The 18,773-nt window shown below is 42.7% G+C and overlaps 1 protein-coding gene across 5 annotated transcripts in view; it reads left to right on the plus strand.

Moving 5' to 3' along the window:
* Positions 1-12,762, plus strand: part of RASGRP3 (RAS guanyl releasing protein 3) — a 46,555-nt gene extending 33,793 nt beyond the window's left edge. For 4 of the 5 annotated variants that reach the window (XM_066546656.1, XM_066546657.1, XM_066546661.1 and 1 more), the window contains 7 exons: positions 1,227-1,343; positions 3,532-3,647; positions 4,399-4,546; positions 8,015-8,051; positions 10,510-10,635; positions 11,157-11,521; positions 12,034-12,762. In XM_066546656.1, coding sequence (XP_066402753.1) covers positions 1,227-1,343; positions 3,532-3,647; positions 4,399-4,546; positions 8,015-8,051; positions 10,510-10,635; positions 11,157-11,521; positions 12,034-12,042 — 918 coding nt within the window. In that variant the 3' untranslated portion in view covers positions 12,043-12,762. The remainder of the gene's footprint in view (positions 1-1,226; positions 1,344-3,531; positions 3,648-4,398; positions 4,547-8,014; positions 8,052-10,509; positions 10,636-11,156; positions 11,522-12,033) is intronic. The other variant, XM_066546659.1, reaches the window with a different exon arrangement.
* Positions 12,763-18,773: the final 6,011 nt, after the last annotated feature.

The following is an 18,773-nucleotide window of genomic DNA, read 5'->3' on the forward strand; positions in this document are numbered from 1 at the left end:
CACCAAGTGCCACATCCAGTCTTTTTTTAAACTCTTCGAGGGATGGTGACTCCACGACCTCCCTGGGTAGATGATTCCAGTATTTGACTACTCTTTCTGTAAAATACTTCCTCCTTATTTCTAGCTTGCATCTCCCTTGGCGCAGCTTGAGACTGTGTCCTCTTGTTCTGTCGGTTGTTGCCCGGAGAAAGAGACCGACCCCCAGCTCACCACAGCTACCCTTCAGGAAGTTGAAGAGGGTGATAAGGTCAATGTCCAGTGCAGATGCAGGGAAAGGCCAGTTTGTCTTGCAGCATTGTCCATGCTAACTGGTTTTTTTTAATCCTTACCTGAAAATGTGTTCAGGTTTGTCTAGGACAATGTTCAATCCTTACCTGAAAATATGTTCAGGTTTTCTAGGACAAACCTAGATTCTTCTACTTGAAGAATCTGAGCTGCATTCCAGAGCTACTCCCAAAGCACTGTAGTGGTGTGGAGGGAGTCAGGTTGTGAAGTCTGTGCATCCAGTGAGCTGTCAGCTACTGTTCTGTCAAGACCAAGACATTTTTAAAATAAAATAGTCTGGCTGGTGTTATCTGCAGAACAAGTCAAAGGTTAGAGCCTTTCTACTCAAGCTGCCTAGATGAATCAAGCTGTGCATCCTGGCACATCTCAGCTGGAAACCAGCAGGATTGCTGAGCACAATTCTGCCCTGCTTCTGCATCCTGCTGTCCTGCTGGTGGCACACAGAGCAGGAGCATGAACTTATTCTGGTTGAGGCACTCCCTTGTGTGGCTTCAGGGCATGGGTTCCTCCAGCAGGGAGTTGGGGGCAGACTGTGGTGAACTCCTCAGAGGTTTTACAGAGGAGCAAAGCAGGTTTCTGGGCTTACCTATTTCTAATGCCCACTGTGTTCACAAACCCTACAGACCCTCCTTCCTTCCCCCTTCCTTCAAGTCTCATTGCTATTGAACCCTCTGGAGATGTCAGTGAGGAAAGACTGCTTGGGTTTGCTTCTGAGCTCCCTGGGTGGTGGCAGTGAAGCTGCAAGGTGGAGCACAGAGCCTGACTGAAGCTGTTAGTGAAGCCCTTTAAAACCTTGCCTGGTGTTTTGCTGAGCACATTTTTACAGCACGAGCCCTCCAGCAGTTTGCCGTTGTAGCTCTGACATTTTGAGCTGCTTTTCCTGGAAAATTCAGCTTCTTAATTCAGATTTGAAAATCCTTGTGTTCTGATCCATCTCGCAGCAGCCTACCTCCCCGACCACCCCCAACAAGCCAGTAGTGCCACTGGAGTGGGCATCTGGAGTGGTACCTAAACCTGACCCCACAGTCATCAACAAGCACATCCGGAAACTGGTGGATGTAAGTATTTGGAACATTACACTGGTCTAAGAGAATGGTGAATTTGATATTTTCATCATTATAATCAATTTCAAGCTTATAATGACATTGTTATGGTTGGGGTGAATTTCAGACATACCCTAACAAATTTGAGCCGTTACTGATACCTTCAGAAATATTTATTTCATTCCTGCAGTCACCAATGGGACTAGTAAACAGGTTTCTGGGTGCAAAGGAGCAGACTTTCAGAAGCATCTGGCTGCTGTTTAATAGGTTTGTCTAGCAAATATAAATTCAGAGTGCAAGTTTATTTTCTGCAGCTCTAGCCACATAGCCACAGCTGAAAAGAAAGCAACTCAGAAACAAGGTCTCATACATTAATAGGTCCAATGAACTTTTCTAGAAACTCTATTTCTGATTTTCAGCTTGCTGTTAGTTTACTGTCCAGAGCACGTTATGTATGGTAAAGATAGCATTGTCTTGGTGTCACTTTAAAAATGTGAACACAAGGTCACACAGAATTAGAGCTGAGATCTTCTAGCTCCAGTTTGGAAGGTGATGTGTTGTGCTAGGTAATGTAAACAAAGCTAAACACCTCCAGATTCCTTTGGAGAGACGGAACTTTTCTTTTTTCTTTTTACAAATTAATAAGTATCTCCGGGAGGAGCTATTAAATTCTGATTTTGTTTGTGTTACAGATCACTAATTGGGGTTATGTTGTTAAGATAACCTAAACAAACTCTTCAGTTCTCTCACCCAGATTTCAAATATAACTTGTTGTTTATTTTTGTACATGACCTTTTTTAAAAAAAGTTTAGCTTTTCTTCTAATGTGGGATGCCAGAAATGCACATGCTGTTCCTGAATTGCTTTTGTCAGTGCCATATGTGTTGATAAAAATGACTCCACATCCAAACCTCTCTTTGATATCTTGTTAAATAGGAAGTCTGCCACAATTCCTTAATCTTTCCAGAATGTGCTGGGTGGGAGTTTATGTTTGTTCCTATAGTTGAGGGAGTTGCAGTTCCACATTCCACAATTTTGGCCCGGTTCAGGACATGTGATTTGAGTTTGACAGGATTAAAACATGGTTTGGGGCTTTTATGGATACAGCTTACTAAAAGGCTCACACCACTCTACAACTGTTTTCACTTTGCCAGTATTTGTTGTTTACTTGCTGCTTTGAGTTGTGCTTTTAGCCATTGTTTTTATTACAAAAAGTGTTGAATACTGCTTGGGTTTGTGTTTTAGTTCCGTCTTTGTGATGTTTTTTTGAGGTCTGCCAGTCATTTCATAGAAATGGGTTTCATAAGGTTCTTGTTAAAACAGATGTAGTGTCCCTAGTGACAGGGACACTACAGATGCCTTTCAGGGGTCTTGGTATATTGATGTAATGTCTTTATCAACAACATTTTCATCTAATGAAGGAGCCTGTACTTCACTGTGTGCCTCTCAGATAGCCATGTTGACTTTGACACTCATGTTTTTCCCATCAGCATCACACATGGCTTCAACACCAGAGATGTTTGCACATCTCTGCAAACAGGAAGACAGAATACAGTGACTCCTTAGCAGCTAAGGAGGACACCCATCACTGTATGTGACATTTAAATTTGATCCCATGTCTGTTTTTACTTAGTGGTGGGTTGGGGTGGGTTGATGGAAGAGAATGGTTGTTAGGCACAAATTGCTCATGATTGGGGTGTCAAAATATTAGTAAACAAAATAGATTGAAACAGTACTGTGGCAGAGTAGAGGTGACCACCTGAGAGAAAAATGAAGCCAAAACCATCTGAAATACTCATGGGAAAGCTGCTGTTGTTTTTGTTTTATTTCTTTCTTTTTTTTAATGATTAAAAAGTATACTTAATGAAGCAAAGGGAATATGTCATAACCTGGGGCAGAATTTTAGTGACATTTCCATCAAAGAAGAAAAAGTAAAGCAAGAATAATTATGTGTGAAGACATGTGGAGGATCATCACGAGATAAATGCTGATGTCAAATTTCCTTTAAAATCAGCAACTTTTCCCATAGAGTCAAATAATATGCATATTGAAATACTAAGGAAAATAAAAGGAATAAAAGAGATGCAACAGAGCATCTGAATAGCTGAATAAAACACTGGTTTACATGTAATTATATTGAAGAGGCTGGTATAGACTCAGGATAAACTAGATATTAGTACAATAATATTTTTTTTTCTCCCCAGTCTGTCTTTAGGAACTACGATCACGACCATGATGGTTATATATCTCAGGAAGACTTTGAGAGTATAGCTGCCAACTTCCCCTTCTTGGACTCTTTCTGTGTACTGGACAAAGACCAGTAAGCTTGGATATCTCTTTGTGGTGGCTTTTTTCCCCTTTTCCTCAATTTGAAAATTCAGAAAATACATATATTGAAGAAGCAGTGCTCCCAAATTTCTTGTGTCTGACAAGATTACTGAAAGCCAAATTCTGTTATCATTTAAATTCCTATACTCCAGTCAGTTCTTTAAGTCCTAGGTTGGAGTCCTGCTTTACCTGGTAATTTAAAAATCATTTATGTAATAGCTTAATGACAAATTCCTGCTGGGACTGACTCAAAACCCTAGAGTATTGTGCAATTACAGTGGAGATACTCTGCTCAGGCCAGGAATCAGACTGTACAGCACATGGAAAATGAGTGCATGCAGCAGAGAGGGGATAACAAATACCCTAGAATGTATATGTATCACCCATTTCCTAGCCAGTTGGGCTTGATTATTCTTGTTATCCAGAATCTCTTTGACTGTGAAGGCTGGTGGCCAGCCAGAGGCATAACCTTGTTCTGTGTGAGCAGTAAGTCAAGTTCCTTCATTTAGTGGCCTGGTCTGTGCTCTCATACCACTAACAGGTGAGATAGCAAGGTTCAGTGTTACTGTTTAAAGAAAGATAAGAACCACAAAGGCTGTAAGGGCTTTTTTCCTTCCAGGTCTGTTGCAGCTCTTTCAAAGGATGTGCTTTGTGTGCTGCATGCTTTCTGCAGCGAGAAAATGCCAAATTTTTCAGTGCCATGAGCAGTGACAGATCTACTCTACTTTTTATTTCCCTTACAGAGATGGTCTTATAAGCAAAGAAGAAATGATGGCTTACTTTCTGAGAGCTAAATCACAGTTTCAGTGTAAAATGGGACCGGGGTTTATTCATAACTTTCAGGAAATGACATATCTTAAACCAACTTTCTGCGAGCACTGTGCAGGATTTGTAAGTATGATTTTAATAATAGCATATCTTAAAAACAACTTTTAGCTTTTAAAGTATATAAGGTGGAACTGGCTCCCTACATTGCTAAAGTATCTCATAATAATATCTCATGGCATTCAGAAGCATAAAACATTTACTCGTGTTGTAGCTGTGCTATCCAGTTTTGATTTAGTGGTTTCCTAAAACTGCTGTTTGTAGGAATTTCTGTTGGGGGGGAGACAATTATGTTAGCTAAAGGATGTGAGAGACTATATGAATAGTCTTACTTGGTTTATCTTCAGTTTTTTAATTTGGCTTGATTTCCCATGTAAACAAGCTCAAGGGAAAATAGATGTCTGGAGCAGAGGATGTAGATGAGGCAAAAGCTGTTGTTTCTCAGGAAATTGCACATGGCAACCTAGATATGTTCATAATTCTCTGAATGGCTGTAACAGCCCTAATTTTCCCCCTGTTGAATTAACAGATCTTCTAATTTGGTAAAGAAATCAGAAGTGCTTCCAGCACTTTTACAATAAGAATTTTTAGAATTTATTAGTTGGAGTGGGTTCTTTTAATTTGCTTTTTCTCTCAGCCATAACTTACCAGATGTCATTTATTAGAATGCTCTCTACATATCTGCGAAAGGATTGGCTTTGTGGACATTTGTGCTGCTTGTAAACCTTCTCTAAGTATTCCACTTCAAACCAAATGTAGTAAAGAATCACTGTGATATCGAAGTTACTTTAATGGACACACTTGGCTGAAACCAAATGTCCACATTTAGACAGTTAAAGCAGTAGGGGCAGAGGGCCATGTCCTCTGTTTGTATGTGGCTCACATAACAGCCTGTAAACTCAGGCCCTGTCCTGCTCTCCAGAACAGATAACTTTATTCCATCATCTTTTCCACTAAGCAATATTTCTTCATGATGGTTGAAAGTAGCAACAGCAGCACTGCAGAGTGCAAAAATGTGCCTCCTTTCAGCCCCGCCCTGGTGTTCCTGCCCTAGCCCATGCTCCCATTTTCCACTCACATCTTCTGCGACGCATCAGTTCTGCTTGGGTGCCTGAAGCCCCTGTCGCAGCCGCTGCCGCTGATTAGCACCACGGGCAAGAAGGAATTCCGCCTATTTCCGCTGGAGCTGCAGAAGCCCTGGCTTCTGGTGACATGGTCAGTGCTGACGTAGGAGTGTGCTGCTGGCTCTCAGGCTGACAGCTCCAGCAGACCCACGGGGCAGGGGCCTGTTGTTCCAGGCTGCCTTGGGAAGACGTCATTGCATTCGTGACACTCGGTGCATGTTTGGAAGGCTTCCACAGCAAAGCAAGGCCCAAGGACTGCCCTGAAATGTCCTCTCCTGCAGATATTTTTCTCCTACTTCAATTTTTATATTGGCCATTGTTAGATTTTTCACGTCTCCCTGATTACATCCAGCGCAGGAATGCAAACGAGTAAGGGGTTGTACAGGAAATGGAAATAAGGTCATTTTTCCTGTCAGCTCACTGAAGTCATTGGCATTGTTCTGTGGATGAGTTGGGCTGATAGGACAGGAACCAACTACAGGATCTGCTGCATATTTGTTCTGCATTTCAGTGCTACTCATCCACGGGTGGAAACCCAATTTCAAACTGATGCACTGATTCACAGTCAAAATAATGTGCACTGACCATGCAGCAGGATGAATTGACATGACAGTGCAATGCACACAGTGTGTGCACATGACAGTGCAATGCACACGACAGTGCAATGCACACATTAGAATATTACAAATGCTGAAGGTCAAGCTAACACCTAATGCCATTAAGCAGCACAAAGTTGATATGCCCATGGCCAGTCGCAGTTCCGTCCCAAAGCTTGAGTTGCACCACATGGCAGGGTGGGTGACCGGCTGTCCTGCTAAGCTTTATAATCTGAATTTGCACAGATCCTCTTACCTTGGCAGCAAAGCTGTGTCAGACACATTCTAAGCTTTAGGTCAGAATTCATGACATGACACTTCAGCTAAGCTTCCACTGCAGTGTGTAGCCACAACAGTAGTGGCAAATTTGAGGGGGAGGAAGGTACAGAGATAAGAAGGTGAGGAATGACTAGAGAGGCCTTCAGTGGAAACAGATTAGAGCTTAAATTAAATAAGTAACAATAAATCTGAGAATACAGGTCATCTCTGCTTTTTCAGGAGGGACTGGGGTGCTCCCCTGTTGCTGCCTGAGCACAGCAGCTGTATTCCCTGTGCACATAAATGGCATTAGCAAGAAAAGAATAAGCCACAGACCTTGTGTGGACCCAGCTTCCACTGTTGTGCTTTCTGTTCTTTTGTTCACCATTCTTCTACCTTGTCTAATCTATTTCTGCTCTCTCCAGAGCCCCATTTTTGCTTGCTATTTCTTTTGTGCAATGAGTGGGGTGGTTTTCTTTTTCACCCAGAATCTTTCCATTATGTTTGTTTTACTCTTTCCTTTGTATTCATAATGATCTTCATCTCTTCCTTTTGAACCTTTCTTTAATGGCCATATTCACCCCCTGCTCTCTGTGCATGGATACTTAGAGATCTGGTGATGAGCCATGCACAGTTTCAGTTGCCTGGATGTGCTCACCCTCCCTGGTGAATGAGTTCAGGAAAAAAAAACCATCAGAGTCCCCAGTTTTTTTTTTCCTTTTATGCTGGAGTTAGAAAAACTGCTCCTTCCTCTCACTGCCTCTCAAGAGTGGAAATTCTTGTTTTTATAATGCCGTGGCTGTAGATACGATGCTGCTGAGTACATAGAAAACAATTTACTAGGGAGTTTCCCTGTTTCCAAGCAATCCTGCTCATGTGGCAGTGAAAGCTTCCCAAAAGTGGGACCACACACACTGGCCCTTGGATGTTTAGCATTTGGTAGTTGCAAGTGTATGTTGACAAGAACAGCTTCTGAGGGAAGGTAAAGATGGAATTTAGTGGCTTTTCTGCCTGTTTCATTCTTCATCTGTTTGGGTTGGGGTTTTTTTAAGTTAGAAAAGGCAGGTGCACAAATCAGATTGCTGTGGCTAGGTGTGCTGGGAGCCAGTATGGGAACCAAGAACCTAGTTTTTGTCCCCAGTGGTCTTTTTTTCTGCTCTGTTTGAATGTTTTGGGTCAGTGATGTATCTGGAGAATGGACGTACACAGGAAATTCTCCTGCAGATAACATTAAGGGAGCCTGGAAGCAGAGTGTGCTCTGCTGTTTTCATTGAGCTTGATATGATAACACATTTTAACCCATTCCTGGAAGCAAAAGTCATCTGTGTCTCTCCTTCTCTGGTAGCCCCATTACTACAAGTAAGTAGCAGAAGTAAAGGAGAAGCCACACAAGTCTTATCACAACTAGAGGGGGAGGTCTGCCTGACAGGAAGGGTGTTAAGAGCAGTTGTATCCTGTTTGTGCTTTTGTAGCCATTGGTACTTCCTCATTGTGACCTTGTTTTCCTTCCAGCTTTCTTTTCTGATTCCTTGACGTTCTTTTGTCTTTCTTTGCAGCTCTGGGGTATAATCAAACAAGGCTACAAATGCAAAGGTAAATAAATACTACAAGGATTTTTTTCAAGCTATGGGTGGTGGGTTGTAGTACAAGTTAGTCAACCATACCTTTAACTGAAATGGCATGTGTTCAAACACATCTTGCATCTACATTTGGTATTGTCCATGAGCACTATGAAGTTTCACTGCATTAGAATGCACATTACTGCATTAGAATGCAGTAGGAATGCGAAGATTCTGTGGGATAAAGGTCCAAAGCAGCCCCTGATTCCATGAGCTGTAACTTTCTACCAGTAAAGACCTTGTAAATTGGAAAACCAAGTGTTCTTATCCTAACACTGAGAGATCCTGAAATATATGCCCTGAGACTTGGTTCAGGAAAAAGTCTGCTGGCAACAGTTTGTACATCCATGTACATCCATGCACCTGTAGTGAAGCCTACATGCAATTTAATAGTGGCTGAGCTAGAATAGAGAAATATTTAATTCCTAGACTGCCCAGCAGGTCTCATTCCAAGACCTTCTTCAGACACTCAACTCATAAAAAATGCTAGAGCTCTTACATCCCTCTCCTTTGCCTTCATAAATATTTAATTTCTTATGCAGTACTTGTACCCTATTAAGCAGGTCAGACCATAAAGGACATTATAGTGGTCCTCATTGGCTTTTAAATCCTGGACCTATTTGTTTCTCAAGCAGCCCAATTCTGGCTGAAGGGCACTGTTGATTTTCATAGCTGTGGCTGCCTCTCAGTTATTCAAAGGGGAAGATTCACATTTGTACTCTTTTCACTTAGGCTTACATAGACTCCAAGGAAAAGGAAAAAGAATTCACAGCAATTTTTTTTAGGATACACCATACTCCTGTCTCTCTCTGTCTCCAGCCACAAACCTCTCTTCCTCAGAGTGGGATGGGAAAAATGTCCATGGCTAAATCAACATATGTAATTCAGATATTCCTGATTACTTATCTATCATCTTAGAAGCTTTGAAAGGGCTGGTTGCAGTCTATAGTTTTATTGGTAGGGTGAGGAAAGGAAGGTAAAGTTTTGTCACACCAAGCTGTAAACTCAATCTGAGATCTGAAAGTTGAGCTTCTGTCCTGCATCACTGCCTGTAGCATTGGCCCAGTGGAGACTGAGAAAAAGTGGTTCTGTAAAGTCAAAGTTACAGGCAATGAAGCGTGAAAGTAGGAGAGCAGAGCTGCTCATTCAGATCCTGCAGTGGTCAACAAGTGCGAGGGTGCTGCCTTTGTTGCAGCAGCTACCAGCTGCTCTGTGTTCCAGCATCACTGCAGTGTGACACCCATTAGAGATGAACTCTGCCTTCAGCACAGAGCTGCCATCCTCTGCTTGAACACAGCAGGCGGAGGGAGGGAGTTCCTTCTCCCAGGTGTGCTGCTTACTCCAGCACTGTGAGTAATGAGATAAAAGCCAGACTGCATGGTCTGCAAGTGATAGAAGGAGTCCTGCACTTCAAGAGAGATCTTTAGTGTATCTGAGGGAGTGTGTTACCTTTGAGGCAGAAAAGGGCAGAGCTGGGCATGGGCTGCTGCATTAGTCATAAGAACAAGGTGTTGGCAGAAAGCAGAACTCTCACCCATCATGCCAGTGCTGCTGCCCTGAGCAGAGAGGTTCCTACAGCAGAGCCATAAATGCTTGATATTTAAATAAATTAAATAAACCTTGACAATGCTCACCTAGAACAAAATGTCGGGCTGTGGAGCAGCAGAAGAGAAATAAGGGAGATGGGAATTTTTAAACAATGGAAAAGGATATAGAGGAGAGCGAGATTGTGTTTGGGGCACATTCTCCACCCTTCAGCCATTTCTTGCATGTAAGATCCATACTCCAGCCACACTTCAGATAAATGTACCTAGTCATGATGTATCCAGTGATTTAAATCCCAGCAGAGGTTTGGAGTGCAGGTACTCAAAAAGTCTTTTCTGAGTGGATGATAACTTCCACAGAGGTCATTCATGTGTTAATGTTGCTTACTGAGCTACTTAGACTATTTTTAACTTACAGTAGTCACACTGACTTCCAGCAGTCCTTCCAGATGCTCAGGGTACGGATGCTCTGGTGTCTTCTAACCAAACCTGCTTACTATAATGGGCCCTGCTGGGTCAGATAAAAGCCAGCCAAATAAATAACCCCCCCTCTTGGTGGGAGCAGAAGAGCAGAAGTTTTATGTAGGGCATACACAGGATCATATCATTCCACATCTCTTCTTTGAGACTATTTTATGATTAAAATATCATCTTCCCTCTTGTCTTCTGCTGCCATTTTTCTACAAATGGCTGTCATGGAAATGATCCATTTTTTTTTGTAATGCCCTTCACACCAAATGATCCATTTCTGTGACACCCTTCACAACTTCTGTCAAACTTTTTGTTCCTTCAAAGTCCTTTCTTGGTATCTGCCTGCTAATAGCCCTGAGGGATTACCAGATAGTTGTGGCTTTCCATTTGATGACTTGACAATTCCTTTTTTTACAGATTGCGGTGCCAACTGTCACAAGCAATGCAGAGACCTGCTTGTGCTGGCATGCAGGAAATTTTCCAGAGGAACTTCAGTAGGCAGCAACCATGGGTCTCTTCCTAGCAGTCCATCTCTGCCTCCAGGTGAGAACAGTTTTCTTCCTGTTTTAAACCATTTCTGGAATCCTCTCTAATGGCCAGTGTCCTTGCTGCCATTTTTAATTTTTCCTTTGCATCAACACACAAAGAGGCACTTGTCCTTTTTTCTGCACTATGGCTTGTGTTCAGACCTCAAATTACAGCATCTTTTTTTCCAGCGATGGCTTTAGTGTTCTAGTGTCCTAAGGCTCACTATCCTCCTTACTGGCACCTCTATCCCAGCTGAAAAGAAATGAAATGGTATTTCTCCTTTTTTATCACTTAGGAGCAAGGAGATGTAGGGCACAATTCTAGCATTGCCTTATGCCCTGAGCATGCAGATGGTGAGACAATAAGATCTGTGCACACAGTGTCAGAAACAGTTTCCAAGTAGCACATGGATATTGCTAATTATAGCACTGCTTCATACAAGGGGTTACCTCCCCACCCTCCCCCATGTTTGTTAACTTTTTGTAAAGACCTTGAAGCAGAATACTTAAACAAAACAATTCCACCCTCTCTTTCAGTCCAAGATGAAGTATTTGAATTTCCCAGTGTTGCTGCAGAACACCAAGACCTTGATGGCAGAGCTATCACCCTCGTCACTGGCTCTTCACGGAAAATTTCCGTGCGGCTGCAGCGGGTGACCACCAGCCAAGCAACACAGACAGAACCACTCTGGCATGAGCCAGGTTGGAATGATTCAGGTTCCCACACTTTCCCCAAAATGAAGTCCAAATTCTACGGAAAAGCTGGGAAGAGCAAAGGCTTTGCAAAGTGGGAGAATGAAAAGCCCAGCATGCAGGCTGATGTGGAGCTAGAAGCCGAGGCCCCACAAGATATAGAGGATCACAATGGAATAGAAACTCTCCCAGAAACACAAGAATCCGAGGTGAGTTCCAGAAGAAGCCAAAGCAGTTTAAAATCTGCTAGTCTGAAGTCTCATAAGGTTATTTGATGGATTTCAGGGTGCTTTTTCATTCAAATTTGTAATTGCTTCTTGCACAAGAGTCACTTTCAGAAGAATGCTAAATCATCCATAGATCCCTGTTTTCTACACTGCACTACACGTGTGCTACAACACTGTAAGTGGCAGTTTGGGTCCTGGTGTCAGCGTGTGCTTTTTAGTAGTTGGTACTTCTCATTTTGAAAACCATTAAAGTAGCCTGGTGGATATCTGGCCACCTTTTGTCCTGTTGTACTCTTGCAGTGCACAGTTCAGGACTCCATGAGAGAGCAACACCCACAACAATTACCATTCTGACAAATACAGGAATCCAAGCCAGGGCAGGGTATTGATCTGATGTCTGTTGCTGTCATCCATTAAGTTTATGCTTCCAAAGCCTCATGCTTTTATTGACCTTCTCTGCCAGCATGTAAATGCTTATTTTCTTCTGCTTGCAGGATAGCTGATTGCTCACCCTGAAGCACAGAAAGCTAAAGATGACAACTACAGCAAGTGTTGATGGACTGTCACAGACCACATTTGGCCATAAGGAGTGTTCCCATACCTCATCCTTTTAAAGCCAACCATTGCCCTGTTTTCTTAGCTGAAAGGTGTTATAAGGCACTATTTATTTTCTCACGAGTAAGCCATTTCGATGAATATTGCACAGCCACAGCAGAATGAATCTCTGTGCTCAGTGTTTTCTCTTGTATGACTTCCATGGAAACTTCCTCTATGTGCCAGTGAGGATATATTCAGCCTTCTTTAAAGGCACTGCATCATTTCAGTATGTCTGCCAGCAACAGCAAGGGTGAGGACAGAAGCCAAGCATCCAAGTTTGTTCAATAACACTCCTTTCCCAAGGCTTGTCATGATCATTTAAGGAAAGAAGTAGGTGTGTGTGTGTGTTGATTAAATCTCAAACAAAAATCTCTCACAAAATACTCTATACTGAAATTCTTCACGCACCTGGGGTTTTGAATTTTGGCCGTGTTTACATTGCTGCAGTGAAGATATTGGTGTTCAGCACAGTGATATCGGTTCCCAGACTGGGGATTCTTCAAAGAGGCAGCAGCTGGCTGAGACTGAAGGAATTCCAAGACACTATGTGTTTTTCTATGGAGAAGGGTCATTTTTGCCAGCACTGATTATGGTAACATTAGCATGCAATAAACACTTTAGTTTTATGTGTGTGTGTGTATTTGTGTCCATGTATGTATGCGAGTTTGGTACTTTTCTCTGGTTTAGAAAGCTGTACATGTTGAGACTAAATGTTCTGAAGAGCAATCTCCAAATCAGCAGATTGCTAAGGTAGGATCTAGCACCTGAATTATAATGGTCTGGTTTGAAGTTGCATTTCCCAGAACTGTTAAATTATTGAAAGAGGACAGCGCTCATCTGGAAAAAGAGATAAAAACAAAACACCACAAAGCTCAAACCTGAAAAACTGGCACACGTGTTGGTCTTCTTATCCCATCTCCCCACAAAAACAGGGCTAGGGAGTGTGCATATGTAGCACACGCTCTGATTTAAAACCCAGTTATAAGATGTCCTACAAAATCCAAGTTATTGCACCCTTCAACATGTTATAAACTTTCAAGATGAGAGTAATTTCATAGACTTCCCTAACACAAAACTGACAGCTGCACTCCTCTGTGGTAATTTGACTGTAAACTGCACTGGGACTACTTGATACCTGCCCAGGTTTGCATCCTGCAGGTTTGCTTTCCAGCACAACCAGTACCAATAGTAAATGGTAAATCTGTGGAGATAAATTTTTTTTTTGTCTTCATTCTCTTTACTGTTGTAAACTCAAGAGAAATAAGCACTCTTCAGGTTTCCAAACTAGGATGAGGGCCAGAAGCACACTTCATTCTTATGCTGCTGTGGGCAAAGAGCAAGCATTAGCAAACCCTTGGTGTTCATTTCCTGTGGTGGGTCAGCTGACGGGTCACTGCCACTGCTACCGTTACAGTGCCCGGCTTGCTCACAGTGAAAATGCTCTGCTGGAGAATTTGAATAGAGAAATTTGGTTACCATCCAGGCTGTTGATGGAGCTGTTCAGATAAGCCTCTTAATGCTCTATAAATGAAATGTTCAGAGCAACTTCATTCTTAACATCACGTAGTTTTGACCAGCATTTAGTCTGTAGACCTCAGCTCATTTCTTGCAGGCTTTTAAAAGTCATTTGTAGCTCTTGACTTACTCATCTCATCAATAAATCTCTTGCAAGCCTGGAAGCTTCAGTCAGTTATATGCTTACCTCAGCAGCAGTTGCAGATCAAGGATAGTCTGCAGGCCCACACAACTGATCCTGCTAAGAAAAATATTGCAGCCTCCAAGGAGAATCACAAAATCATCAAGGTTGGAAAAGACCTCTAAGATCAGCAAGTCCAACCTTTGACCAATTACCTTGTCAACTAAACCATGGCACTAAATGCCACATTCAGTTGTTTCTTGAACACATCCAAGGATGGTGACTCCACCACCTCCCTGGGCAGTCCATTCCAATGCTTAACAACCCCAACCATGAAGAAATTCTTCCTGAAATTCTTCATGAAATTGAGAAGGAATAGGTGAAAATTTCAAGTACCTGCTACAGCTGGAAACCCTTTGCTTCAGGCATTTAAGGAAGGGGAACAGAGTGTGTTGTTGGCAGCAAGTGATCGTGGCCATTGAAAACAAGAAAGACACTGGGTAGAAATGTAGCCATTTTTCTCACACACACACCTCTCACTGCCCAGAAAGGAATAGATTTATCTTAGACAATGTAATTATTTATTAAAAAAGCATTCACATGCTGTTTACAGAATGTGGATCTCCTAGTCCACAGCAAGAATCTGAGTAGGGAGAGTTCACAGGGCTTGAACAAACATTTTAAGAAGTTGCTATGAGCTTTTTTTTTTCCCCTGTGGGGACGCCTGAATATAGGAAATTTAGAAAATCTTTTTCTTTTCTTATTTCAAGTGGACATCTTTTTCTGAACAGGGGAAAGACTTATTTTCACAAGAGCAATTTTAGTTACCCAATCTAGGCGAAGGAACAAAGAATTTCTTGTTTGCTCTAACTTAACAAAATGCAGAAAGCATCAGCCATCAGAGTTCCTGCCTGATCTATGTGTCTCTGCTGGTCTTGGTGAAATCCTGCCTGCTAGAAGTACAGCAATTCCAGGAGAGTGTCCAGGAGAAAGTATGTCATAATGACAAGAAGGCTGGATTAATGAAGTAGCTAAAGTCAGATACAATCCCAAATTATGCTGGATACTTCCACCCCATCCATTCTCTCTCCTGTCTCAGGATCTTTTAAAAAACATGGGGGGAGACTGAGGGATTGTTTAAGAAACAAACTCTCCAAAACACCACACAGAGGAAAGAAGGAAGATTGTGTCAAACCTTATTTACAGCTTGGTCTGCAAATGCCAAAGAATACAAGCAATAAGAGTAGGTGAAAAATGCAAGTGCTTGGATAGACCCTGTAAGAGATTATTTGGCTGTTTGAGCCAAACCCACTAGGACTTTTTGTGCTTGTTTAAAACCTCTGCAAAGCCTCATGTTGCACATAAGAGAGATTCAGCTTTGCTTCCAATTTTATGAAGTGCTTGAGTGCTTCTCAAGGAGTCAGGGGGACATCTGGCTCTCTCACATGGAAATGCAAGGTCAGGTTTGAACCCCAGCTCTCTCCTCTGCTCTAAACCTCCCCAGAGTCTTGCCCTCCTCTGCCCCCCACACCCAGTCCTACTCAGCTTTTAGGCTTTAAAAGAACAAACCCAGCTTTACAAAGAAACATCTTCCTAGACAGAAGCCATCTTCTCAAAGGCACCTTCCTCAGGCAGGTGAAGTCTTGGGCAGGGGCAGGGAGAATATACTTGCTGACCAGAACTAGTCTGAAGCATGGATTTTCCCCAGCTGGGAAAGGTGAGCCATTTTCCTTTCAGTACAGCAGATGAGCTGAGCTGCAGAGCAAGGTTAGGGGCAGCCATTGCCTAAAATGTTACATTTTTCCAAAATTAAACAGCCCGTCACCTCTGTGAACTGTTGCTCAAGGACTCCTCTACAGAAGTCAAAGGGAAAGCATGCCCGACATGCCCCTCCAAGGTCTTCCTCACGGGAAGCCCAGAAGCCTTTGGCTGAGCAGCCACAGGAGGATCCTTGCAGCCTTGGACACTAGTTCTAGAAGCTTTAGGCAACTGTATGGGAAATATAGATTTCACATGAAAGAAAGCTGCATATGAAGTATACTGGACAGAGGCTGGGAAAAACCAACAAAACAAAACAAACTCCACAAAAACAACCAACCCAGAAAACCCCCAACCAAAACAAACCTCACCAAAAACAGAGAACACAAATAACAAGACAGACAAAGAGTAAATGCAGGAAGAAACACACTAAGAGACCTCTTTCTCTATGTGACACCAAGAATGGAAGGGGATCTCAATGGAGGGAGGGAGGGAGGGAGGGAGGGAGGGAGGGAGGGAAGGAAGGAAGGAAGGAAGGAAGGAAGGAAGGAAGGAAGGAAGGAAGGAAGGAAGGAAGGAAGGAAGGAAGGAAGGAAGGAAGGAAGGAAGGAAGGAAGGAAGGAAGGAAGGAAGGAAGGAAGGAAGGAAGGAAGGAAGGAAGGAAGGAAGGAAGGAAGGAAGGAAGGAAGGAAGGTTGGTTGTTTTTGTAGAGAGAGAAACAAAGGTTTGTTTGTTTTGTGACTATAATAGCACAAAGAAAATCTAATCAAGGTTTGTTTCATTCAACATCAGCCTACTAACAGATGAAAATATCCATACAGCACAAAAAATAGCTCCAAGTACTTCTCAAGAAAGCCTTGACAAAAGAGCTGGCAGGGTCATTGCAGAAACGGATGCAAGTTTGGAAAAAGTTTTTGAGTTATCAGCACTGATCTGGATTTTCAAAAAAAGCATTGCAGCCAACGGGGTAAACTCATTGGAAAATCCGTGTGCTGCACTTTAAAGTGCTGTTTACAGCTGTGGACAATCTGGTCCTAGGAGACAGAAAAGCCATCAGCAGAAGGCTACTGCTGGGGCAGTATGAAATTTAGCCAAAAAGTCTGCTTTTTCCATGAGTGGAGCTAATGCCGGAAAGTTTAAAGAGGCCTTATCACCTTCATCTCTGCTCCATGTGTGAAAACGAGTTATGACCTTCCACCTGCCCACAGCACAGGCAGACTCCCTCTTTCTTTGGTTTTACAATAGTGTTTTCCTACTTTTTGTACTTGTTTTTCTCTCCTGTGTTGTGGGAAAGACCCACGTGGACAAGAGAGGAAATTACTGGACAATAAAAGGGAAACAATGACACTGACAGCAGTCAGAGCTATAAAAAGCACCAAGTAAACACAAAGGAAAAATATTTTTTCCCTTCTTCCCTTGTTTGTCAAGCCATTAGAGCTGTGACTTATTTTCAGCCAAGGAGGGGAGAAGGCAATGTTTACAGCTGGTAACAGCACTTGCTTTTTCAGACTTTGTCCCCTTGAAAAGTCATAACCTGAACCAAGCAAGGACATGAGTATGCCAAGAGCCTACACAGGGGAAACACCTTGGCATACTGCTCTCCAATCACAACACTGCTATGACTTAGGTAGTCTAAGGGTTTGCTAGAAAAGCAAACTTGGGGTTTGATAAAGCAAACTTGGAGTTCAGCACTAGCCAGCTTGCTTGGGACTGCTAAATCATGTTCAACACCTTAAAAATGCATTGATACATCCATATCATTCCTGTTGTCCAGGGAAATAAGAAGTTCAGAGAGAGCAGAATCACAAGCCTAACAGTCAACAACACTTGGACTCTCTACTGCAGTCTAAATATGGCAGAACTAAGACTAAATTATGTGCAACAAAAAGGTACCTGAGCTTTTGTTTGCAGGTCTTCATTAACCTCACAGGGAGCTGAATCAACTTCCAGTACCACAAGAATTGACACAAGCCTTTTGGACACTCAAAAGCCATGAGATCCCAGTGATAATCCTTATTCCCCACTGCATTCTTTCTACTTCAGCAGTTTAATTTTCATTTTCTAGCTGCATAACCTGTCAGGGAATATTCCTACACCACAGGACTTGTCAAGCTCCAACCACTTCTCATAACTATCTACTGCCACGAATCTTGCTTCCCTTCTCCCCATTTCTATCTTAGACAGTTGACTGGTAAGCCTCTAGGTTCTAACTGAGCCTGAGGCTGGTTGAGGCACTTGCCACTTTCCTCAATTCAGATGCAAGTAACAGTCTCCTGGAGACAGACAGCTGAAGCCTTAAGGCAGGTTACCCACAGGCTCTGGCTGAGAAGCCAAATCCATAGCTTGAGGAGCCCCTCTGGGGCCATCAGCCATCGTGGCACATCACCATGGAGCTACACACTTCAGGATTTTGGCTGCTGAAGTAGAAGAATCTCATCAAGAGAGCAATTACCAGCCAGCTAAAGAGAAAACTACTTAGGGAACAGCTACAAGACAAAAGGCTCTCTGGGGTGAGTTATGTACAGTGCAAGCTCAGTTTGACCCACTTTCCCTGGTTGTGGTACTCCTTTACTCACAGTAAGAAATCAATTTTTACCTCTTCCTCAGACCTGCAAGGAAAACTCAACTATGACTACAGTGCATATGCATCATGGTATTCCAAGTCAGGTCGTAATGCACCTGATGTGGGAAGCAAGTGTGCCCCCCTCTCCCCATAGTTATGTTACTGCACAGTGACAATGCTTGAGAGACAGTGATCCTAACACAGGGAATGGAAAGGCAATGCAAGTGAAGCCTTTAGGAAACAAAAGCTGCTAGAGAAAAAAAGGCAGATGGAAAAAACAGAACAAGATGCCTACAGCTTGTGGGAGAAGAGTGGCAAGGAACAGGAAGGCCAAGAGGAAGAACGCTGTTCCCTGGCTTGCTTACTTGCCTTTTTAATCTGCTGGAGTTCTGCTTTTGATCATGATGCACAATGAAATCAAACACGCATATCCAATCCACCACAGTCTAATAACATCCACAACCCATCTCACTTCTCCCAGCTTCTATTTAAGAGATTCCTCCCAGTGCAGCAGTGCAGAAATCATGTTTGGAAAACTGTAAATATCAGAGCATCATACAGAGAATAACAAAGCAGCGGCTGTTTGCTTTCATTAATCAAAGCTGCTCTCTCCACATACACAAAGCTTGTTTTCTCTGGGGAACAAAGAATTCACAGCACACTAGGAGGAAACAATAGAG

Source organism: Molothrus aeneus, chromosome 3, assembly GCF_037042795.1.
Source record: "Molothrus aeneus isolate 106 chromosome 3, BPBGC_Maene_1.0, whole genome shotgun sequence".
In the NCBI taxonomy this organism is placed as follows: domain Eukaryota; kingdom Metazoa; phylum Chordata; class Aves; order Passeriformes; family Icteridae; genus Molothrus; species Molothrus aeneus.